General features: G+C 49.8%; 1 protein-coding gene across 1 annotated transcript in view; it reads right to left on the reverse strand.

Moving 5' to 3' along the window:
• The window catches only part of GRID1 (glutamate ionotropic receptor delta type subunit 1), a gene marked incomplete at its 5' end in the record, with an annotated part of 552,836 nt that extends 544,685 nt beyond the window's left edge, over window positions 1-8,151 (reverse strand). Inside the window, 2 exons of the mRNA XM_082002351.1 lie at window positions 5,673-5,828; window positions 8,073-8,151. Of these exons, the coding sequence (XP_081858477.1) occupies window positions 5,673-5,828; window positions 8,073-8,151 (235 nt within the window). The remainder of the gene's footprint in view (window positions 1-5,672; window positions 5,829-8,072) is intronic.
• Window positions 8,152-10,178: the final 2,027 nt, after the last annotated feature.

Here is a 10,178-nt window from a genome sequence, read left to right on the forward strand (position 1 = left end):
TCTGGTCTCAGAGGGCAAAAGGAGGTAAAACTGTTAAGTCCATTCACCCCACTGAGCAACAGCTTTTAACTGCAGCAAACTAGTAGAAAAAACATGTAGTTGCACAGCAAGGCCTCTCTGACGATGGGAGGAAACCCCTGCCTACACTCTTTCTGGTTGTTTTTTAAAAAGTGTTGAAAGCTCAGATTAAAACTAGAAAAAAACGTATGTAACAATATGTTCTTTCTGGAGAGCTCAGAGTTCACCTGTCAGAAACTTCCAAACAAGACCCCGCACCCTGATGAACACAGTGTGAAATCTGTGTTCAAGTGAGCCGCAGAAGAGGAGCAGATAAAGGTAAAGTTATGTGATGATGAAAGACTCAAAAGAAACCACTGGAGAAAAATAAATTGACACTATATTGATAGAAACCAATCCTTTGCAATTCTGGCAGAAGAGAATTTTTTATTTTTTATGCTTTACATTAAAAATGTAGGTGCAACCTATGATTTCTAACCAGGCACCAAATTCCCCAATCCAATGCTGTCAAATCAATAAAGCTTTGTTTTTAAAAAAACGAATAATTTGTATATGCAATATTTTATTAATTTTCATCTTATTTTTTGTTTCCATTTGTTATGCTTCCCTTTCCTTTCTCTCTACTCTTCCATTCTGGTATCAAAACATCCTAACTCTAAAAAAACCTTCTCTTCTGGGGCATGTGAAACTACAGCTCAGCAAAGCAAAAGGTCTTACTCCGCATTTACACAAATGTCTATTCGACATAGCTTTATATGGTGCTGGATCTGGGCATACCCAATGGCAAGGGGAGGGTTATTACCATGACCCAAGGGTATCTTTTCACAGTTGTTGTTAGGTCTGCCTCTCCTATATTCAATAGCCACCTAAGTTTAAATTCTCCCAACAGAGAAAACAGTCCTTTAACTGAATCCTGAAGTTTGCACTTCACCAAAATCAGGAGACAGCTTCTGGCCCACCTGTGGGTTTCTAGTCAGGGACACTTGCACTACCTTGCAAAAGAGTCCCAGGTTTGCAAAAAGAGCTGTGTGCAAATATCCCAGGATATATGCACACACACAAGCATACAGACACTCTGCTCCTCCATGGTTCCCTACCACTGGACAATGCACATATGACAAGCATAGCTCTGCTTGCGTTTGTGGCTAGATAAACAGAGCAGCAATGGAGCTGCTGAGTCCCCTTCTCCAGGTCACTATCTACACATTGATCAGCTTATACCTTCTCAACAAATAAAACTGTTAGAAAGCAACTGTTGTAGTAACTTGAAATGTATGTGCTGAGTCAAGATAGTTCAAGAACTATGCCAAGTACATATCGCTACCAAGTCCTACAGACTATCGTAAAAGGTCCGATTCATTCAACGGTATACAGCACAGATATCCAAAAAATCAGCAGCTCTGAGTTGCCCTGAAATCACAGCAGCATACATGGGACTGACAATAAATCCATTTATGGAACACCATTCTTGCTCTCAAATCACATTCTGATTTTCCAAATTTGTTCTGGTTTCCAGAGCTGACAGCATTTTAACATCAACAAGCACACATACAAGGCTTCTCAAATTAGAAACAATTCATTTGAAATTGCTATGCAGAGAGAACAGCAAGTTTCAGCTCCAGGAAAGCTTCATAGATGTGCAAGCATCATCCACTGAGAAACAGGGGTTTAGTGTTTCACAGTTTCTTGAGTAACTGTCTCCTTTGGATCCCTTCTCCAAAGAGCACTGCAAAAGTTAAGCATTAGCTTTCCTATGCCACAGTTTTGACTTATAGCTAACTACTCCCCCTCCAAAAGCAACATTTTAAAAACTTACACGTTAGTTTTGTTTGGTTTTTAGTTTAAACATGACACCCTGTTTTCAAGTCCAGACAGAAACTTGTTTGCCACCCATATGTCATACACAAAGTCCCTTTTCAATACCAACAGCAAGTTCAAAAATCCCAATTTGACCTGAAAGCTTTGAAGTGTTTCTCATGCCTTTGAGCTTATTTGAATCCTTGAATCACAAAACGGTTACCACACTACTAGCTTAAATACACACCACACACAAACAAGCACTTATTATCTCACATCTCAATCACTTAACAGAAACTGAGCACATAGCTCTTCTGGAAGCAAGGATATAATTTAACATTATGTTTGTGATTTGAGCTCATTTTGATTAAAATCATATGAAAAGAACAATGATTCTCCATGTATATTTTCTCCCATGACAGTCGGCAAAAAAACAATTTTTCCCTCAAGTAATTGCCACATACATAAAAACAATATTCTACAAAATGCGATGACTGCTTGCAAGAGCAAACAGACAACTAAGTCCTATTTTATGCATACAGCAGGGTCTGTTTATTCTTTACTGTTACATCCCTTGCCACTGGAGTTCCTTCCACCCAGTTGCCACACTTTGTTATGGAATATAAGTTTGATAGGGCCAAAACAATTTATTTGCTCATCAGCACAAGAAGATCCTGTTTCTGTAACATGTATTAAAATGAAAGACCAAGTTGGAACATGATTCACACTTTTTGTTAATTACTGATCTCTGGCGCATGACATAACCATTAACACAAGTGTCCACCAAGTCTTTGAAGAAAAAAGATCTCTGAATTTACTGATGTATTTCAGTCACCAGAAACTATCACAATAGTGCCCTTCTTGCTCTAAAGCAAAGTCCCTAAAGCTTTTTTCCAACACTTTACGGCACTTCTCGGCACCTTCCAGCACTGAAAACTACTCCATTTATGGAAAGCAAGGTATCTTCTGTTCGGCCTTTAGTTCTGCAAATGCACTGCTCCTACTGAGAAAACCTTATGGTTACTACTCTTCCATGCTTCCTACCCACACAAAAGTTCTCCAACCGCACAATAAATGCCAGGTCAAATGCACGTTCAAAACTACCTCCATCAGTAATTAAAGTCTTGTTACTGTGTAATAGACCTTGTTACACAGAGGGATGACTTTCCATAGTTTTACCAGCACAGTATCATTGTGCTGTGTGTCCTTGCTTGCAGCACTCTCTTTAAGGGACTTAAGGAATAATTTATAATTATGTCATCTCACAAGACTGTGCAGAAGATGCTTCAAATAAAAACAATATTCGTGATTGGTTTGATTGCGTGAACTATTCTGGAGGTAGTATCACAGTGGTCTATTTTTTTTCCAGATTGGTTTTTACTATAAAAAATTCCATCACTATGAAACTAATGCTTGCAACATTGATTTCCATCGTGCTCCTTAGAAAGACACTGCAGAATAATGTAGGTGTCAGGGCATTTTATGTAGCAGCAGCAAGATTCTGCGAGCAGTCTGGGCAGTGGATTTGCTCCAGGTTATTTTGACTACTACACGCACCATTCTACTGAAATGAGCAGGACAGCCATACATACAGTGAGGTACGACGAGATTTTGAATAGTCAGAATGACACCAACTAACATTGAGCAGAGAGACACTGCTCAGCAAGAATAACCTGGCAACTTGTACGTCCCGTAGATCATTCTGTCAGCATGTTGTATAACAGTTTCAAAAGTAGGAAATTAAATCTTAAATTAAAATAGACCTGACCTGAACCAACAAAGCAAGCCAGGAAACTGAGCAAAGTCCGATACTCTTCTCTTAGCTCTCCCACTGTGGCAAGGGCAAGATTTTACTTGCAGATAGGATCATTTCATAGTCCTCCCAAAACAAGACACATTGATATGCCTTAATGAAGTAGTGACAGAGAACAACTTCTCTTTGGAAGTGTGAATATTCATCAACCACTTCCTTAATTCTTCAGTGTGGGATCAGTTAATCAAAGGGCAATTCTAGTTGCAATGGATACATGAGTCCTGAAAGAGCATCTTGGAAGGGGTAGGAGGAAACATCTTTATTTACATATATTCAGATAGCACAAAGATTCTGTATCAAAAACATTAAAAACCTGACCAGAGTCTTTTCTGTGGCTCCAGCATGGATTTTCAATGGGGAAATTTTATTTTTACAGTAGTCTTCATAAATGCAATACTAATCTTCAAGGTTAGCAAATAAACCATTTAAAAAAAAAAATCCTACTAGATCAAGAAGAATCCTCCAGTTGGTCATGCTTTTCTGCTGTCAGCAAAACTGAGCAAAGGGACTCAGTCCACAAGACTGTCAGCTCAGATCCCAGGGCATTCAGAACAGTTTCATAAAGTTTTACTTCTGAGAAGAGACATTGTTGAAAGCAATTGTTCAACCAGCCAACTACTGTTGCTTCCATGAATATGAATAAGCTCCAATATAGGACGCTGAGCTTTTGCAAATGTAAGAAGATCCAATTGTTCAGTTAATCTTTGCCAATAAATCAACCCGCCATTATTTAGAGATTTTTATTTTCCTCTGGTGTCTGACTATGTAGGTGGAGTTTTGTTTTAAAGTCCCCTTCTTCCCATTTTCATAAAGGTTTTTTCACATCTCCTTGCTAAGCTTTCAGAGCAGCAGGTGTAATCCTATTGCTAATGGGATCAGGCCCTTGAAAAGGTATATATTGCTGCTTCTCCTGAATGTGTGTGGTATTAACTAGCATCTACTCTGAGGAAAAAAGATAGCAGAAGAAATTGTTCAGAGTTCATGAAAATTAACATTCGGTGTAATTTTGTAGCCATAATTTGCATGTACACAATTTAAGACATAAATACATATGGATGAATGCAAATTTTCATACAGGGAAACATTCACTTTGTGCTCTGTAAAACTAAGGGTAAGGCTGGTGATGAATCTTTTTTTTTTTTTAATATTCTAGTCTCGGTATATAAATAGCTCTCTGTTTCTAGAATAATTACTACTGAAAAACACAGCTTCTGAAATAATCTAGGCCATAATTAACCTTGGCTTCATTAAATCACAAAAAATGTCTTTTTAAAGTCTTATTTGTAAAGGCAGCTGATTAATCGAAACGTTTCCCTTTGCAACAATCTAACTGACTTTACCTACGTAGCTACTTGCCAGATCTTGTAAACTCGGGGGAGGTTTTCAGCCGGCGACTAGGCTACCTTACCCTCTAGCCACCCGGGAGGGAGGTCCTCTCTGACGGAGGGCCACGCTGTCGCCGCCGGCCGCCCCAGCTCTGCTTTCCCTTGAGAGACGGGAAGCAGATGCGCAGGGAGAGGTGCCGGCTTGTGCCCCGCCACCTCCCGCAGCCGTTCCTGCAAGCGTCGAGTCCTCCTGCCCGGCCCCTCGGCGCCGCACGGACTCCCCCCACCGGGAGAGACCCCCTCGTTTACCCTGCCCGGCCGCCGTCCACGCGTGGGCCTGCTGGGGGGGGAAGGGGGGGCCGGCCTTCCCTCCGCAGCGGTGGAGGATGCGCTTGCGGATCCAGGAGCGACCCAGAGCCCCGCTGCCCTGCCAGCTCTCCAAGCCTGGGCTGCCCTGCGCGGGCGGGCCGGGCACGGCGCCGCAGCCGTTGCACCGCGCTGTCCTCGCTCCCTCCCTCCCCTTTCCTGGTAAGACAGCGCCAACCCTCGACCGAAGAAAAGTTTCCAGCCGAGCGGCAGGACAGGGATGGGCTGCTAGCGGCGTTGGAACCTCCTCCCCGCTGAGAGGCCGAGCCGGGCCGGGGGCGGGCCGCTCTCAGCCCCGTCCCGTCCCGGCGCCTAGCCCACCCGCCCCGTCGGTGCCGGCCAGGGGCGCTCACCTTCCTGCACGGCATGGAAGGGGTTGTTTGCCTCTATGAGCTTGATGGAGTAAGTGATTTTCTCGCTCTGGAGGATGTCGTCATTGAGGTTCAGATCCGACACCGCCTGCTTGAACACCTCGTCGTCCTTGGCAGCATTGCCTTCGAAAATGGCACCTGCGGGGAGGAAGGCGTCAGAGGGTGAGGAAGGCTCGATCCCGCTCCTCACCGGGTCGGCCCACCCGCTCGCCGCCCCAGGACCCCCGCTCTCCCCTGGGCCGTGCAGACCTCGGACCGGCTCGCACGATGCCAGGCGGGGCAGCTCCAGAGGGCACCGGGCGCCTGTGGAACTGGGACCCACCCGTGGGCGGCCGCCGCTGGCTGCGCGGCCTCGTCCCGGGCACGGGGAAGCGCAACGCTTCTCCCGACCACTTCTGCTTCACCGGCGTTTACGGAACCCTGAACTGGACTCACGCCGGGGCGAGGGACCCCCTGCGCCAGTGACGGGAACGGGAGCAGGCGTGGCGACCCGGCCAGCTCCCCGCTCCCCGCCGCTCCCTGGACGTTGCCTTTCGGGCAGCGGTTTCACTGAGGCGCACACGCACCCCCGAAGGTGAAGCCAGGATTTGTGTCCGATAACCTGTAAATCTTAATTTCGCTGTCCTGTTTATGGAGTTAACGTGAAAACATCTGGCGATGTGTGTTACGTAAGATTTCCTCCCTAGGGAGCGCGTGTGTGCCCACACCAGGCTTACAGCCCTGCTCTGCGCGCCAGTGGCAGATCTCTAGAGCTAGCAACAAAACAAGCAAAAAAAACCAAAACCAAAACCAAAAACAAAAAAAAAACCACCAGAAAAACCCCCCAACAACAAAACACGTTATCCCCCAGCCTGGAAAAGTCCTGCTGATTCACACTGTGCGCGCCTGTGGCTGGAGCCTGCGTGCACCGCCCGTTTGAAATCACGGCTCCGCACACAGCATCTCTGCTCTCTTGCCCACCGGACCGCTATTTCTGCCAGGAGTTAGTTAGCAAACACCACTCGGGCTGAAGTTCGTGCGGGGAGAAGCCGAGGTGTCACCGTCCACTCGCAGGAGAAGCGGGGCCGAGAGGGAGAACCGCCGAGGCTGTTTCGCTCACCGCCCCCGGCCTGGGCACTGCCCCAAGGCGGACGCACCGCCTCCCCGCGGGGCTGGCCCCGGGGTCGCGGCGGTCTGCCCAGCCCTGGGGAGCGCCCCGGGACCGCAGTCCCCCGCTACGACCGGGGCTGACCCCGTCTCCTTAATGGCTCCGCAATGCTGTCTGCCTTGGCTGCGTCCCCAGGCTCCGGAGGCGAGCGGCGCCGACCGGAGCCTCCGCCACCGGCCCCGGAGCTGCTGACGCCGCCGCCCCTGCCGGGAAACTTGTTACTGGGCCGGTCGCCTTCTCCCCGTGCCCGACACGGGTCGACACGGTACTTTCCTCCAGTCTCCGTGGAGCCTCCCCTCGCCAGGATAGCTCCCGCCCCGGCCCCCTCCTTTTTTCGATCTCCCACCCTCCCCAAAGGCTGGTGGGAATTAGGGCTTTTCATTTCCCGGCCTCACTCCCGTCTCCTCCTCTATCATCCTCCACAAGTGATCCTCTCCCCCCTCTCCGCGCCTGAACATCCTCGTTTGCCTTCCTGCTGGTACCTTTCAACACCAGCCAAAAGGTGACTGCAGAGCCTTGCTCTTGCTTGCCAGGCTTCCCGCGGACATCACCACGCCTTGCTCCCAGAAGCCATAAAAGTTCATATCAGCCTTTCCTTTGCCTCTTATTCATCCCCCTCTTCCTCCCACTGCTGATCCAGCCTTCTTGCTGCCCAGCGGTTTTAATGAGATCTTATTCAAACCACAACAGTTGCGCGCACACACACGCACAGCCACTGCAAATCTCGCCTTTCTAACCCTTTCCCAGCCAAGTTCCCCCTGCATGCCGCCTCGGCTGACACCTGCTACCACGGGGGATGGAAACCAGGGGCTTATCTCCCCGAAAGTTTTCCCTACGAGCACGTTCAGATTATGCCGCTCTCCTGTTCGGGTGTCGGGGGCGGCTGTTTGTTTTCGGTGGCCAAGAGGCGGGGGGGGAAGCCTTTCCACGCAAACAGGTCCAAGCACAGACTCCCCGGCTACATGGGAGACCGCAGCGGCGGCCCCCCCGCCCTGCGCCCGCTCCCGGTCTCGCAGCCCGGCCCGGCCCGGCCGGCATTTTGCCCCTAACTTTACAATCGGGGGGATTCAGCTGCCTATTTCCCCTCCCTCCTCCTGCTCCTCCCGTTTCGCCGCGGAGTTGGGTTCAACCGCTGTCTATAACATTACCGCGGTTAAACGAGACGCTCCCTTCATATATTTACTTATCTGCCGCGTCCCTCTCCACCCCTCCATCCCCCCCGCTCCCTCTCTTACCAATGTGGATGATGGAGTCCGCCCGCACCGAAACGCACTGAAATATCCAGGGGAAAAGCCAGAGCATCAACACTTCCATTTCCAGCCTCTCGCACAGCTCATCAGCCCGGGTTTGGTGGAGAGACAGACGGGGGAAAAGAGGAAAAAAGGCGCAAGGGCAGGTGCAGCAAGGCAGCGGGCGCGGGGGGGAGATGCCCAGACAACCCCCCCTTGGAAAAAAATCCCAAATTCCCCCAGCAGCCCAAGAATTTTCCAAGATAGAGGAAAAGGGGCGATGGGGAGAGAGAGAAAAAAAAAAAGCCGGGGCTCAGCAAGCACGGCGGTAGATCCCGGGTTGGCAGGCGGCGCGGCGGAGCCTCCAGCGCTCGGTGTGTGCCGGGGCGCCGGCAGACCGCGAACTGCGGAGCGGCCCCCCCGCCGCCGCCGCCGCCGCCGCCGCCCGCCCCCCGCGCCACGTGACTGCGGAGCCTCGGCGCTTGGTGCCGCCGGGGCACGGCGCGGCGGCGGGCGCGGGGCGCCCGGGCGGGCGGTACGGAGGGGAGTTCCGCGGCTCCCCGAGGAAGTGGGATGGCTGTGCCGGAGCAGGGAAATTAATTGCAGTTAAATACGTAGAGCTATAGCAAGAATTCTGCATCTATCTTTTTATATATATATATATATATATACACACACACACACGCAGTGTGTGTATATTTCGGGGGAAAGGGGCTCGGGGGCCGACGCTCCGAGCGCAGGGGAGGGGGCGCAGGCTCTCCCCGCGGGGCTGCAGCCCCCGCCCGGCCCGCGGCGCGGCACTACGCGGCGCGGAGGTAAGGGCGCGGGGGCACCACGCCGAGGTTGGGGCGGGAGGGGGCGGGGTGCCCCTTCCTCCTTCCTCCTTCCATGCGCTCTGGCCCGGGACATGATCCGCGACTGACGAGCGAAATGGAAATGAGAGATTTTTACCCCCGCGCTGGGGGCGAGGGAGTGGGGTAGAAAAGTGGTTCAGCAAAATCGTTTCTGGTTTTGTTTTGTCCTAGCTTTCAATGAAACCTAATTCATAAATTGGACATGCTCGGGCTCAGAAGACTAATTCATCCCCTAAAACAAACGCATCAGTGATTGCAGGCACCCAAACGTGACAAGCGTCTCAATATGCCAAGGATCCAGAGAAAACAAATTCATTCAGGAGCCCGAAACGTAATTAAAACTACTGCCAAGAAAATGAGTGGAGAGCAGGATGTTACCGAGATTATTAAGTTGCTGTGGAGCTGAGGCACGGACCGCTGCCGCGATACGTATCGATAATGCCAGCACTGGGCTAGCAGGAGGCAGAGCGATTCCTGGATGTCGCCGACTTGCAAGCGCAAGTCCAACAGAGTGCCGTGGCCGGAGCCTGCTCCCGGGGAGGCAAGGCCAGAACTGCGAGCCTCGTCGGGGGAAGGATCAGGCCAGCGCCCGCTTCACCCCTGTCTGTCTGTCCACTGGGGCTGCACAGGGCCTCTGCCCCGCCGCGTCCCTTCAGCACGCTTTTCATAACCATCGCCCGTACACGCGCTGCTGAAGTCTCCAGCCACTGAGCACTGCCTGCTTGCACGAGAAAGTGCTGCAATGCTTTTATTTAATATAGAAAACATTGGGGGTTTTTCCATGCAGAGCACAGTACGGCAGAAACCGCTTAGTGTTAGGGAGTAGCGAATATAGGTAAGCTTTACAGCGGCTGGGGAGGCAGGAGGGGGAGGGAGCACAGTATAGATGGAGCAGAGTGAAAGGGAAGGAAGCCGAAATGGACGTGGTAGGAACAAGGATCCCTGTTGATCCACATGCATCAACAGCCTCCGATTCAACGGTAGTCACAAGCACAGCTTTTGATCAGGGAAAAGCGGGGGGTAAATAAAACAAGATACAGTTTTTAAAAAGGATTCACTTGTTAACTACTCTTACTTACAGTCCTTCTCTTAAATATGCAATTTCACACTGGTCAATGCAGAATGATATATACTATATGCTGCATTTCATGTAATAAAAACACTTAATCCGGTTAATTGGCTTCTGGGACAGAGATCAATAGAAATGTTCCTTATTTGACTATGTTAGCAAGTCAAAATTAATTCTAATTTACATTTG

The sequence above is a fragment of the Phaethon aethereus genome, assembly GCF_964289735.1.
Source record: "Phaethon aethereus genome assembly, chromosome: 7".
NCBI classification, from domain to species: Eukaryota; Metazoa; Chordata; class Aves; order Phaethontiformes; family Phaethontidae; genus Phaethon; species Phaethon aethereus.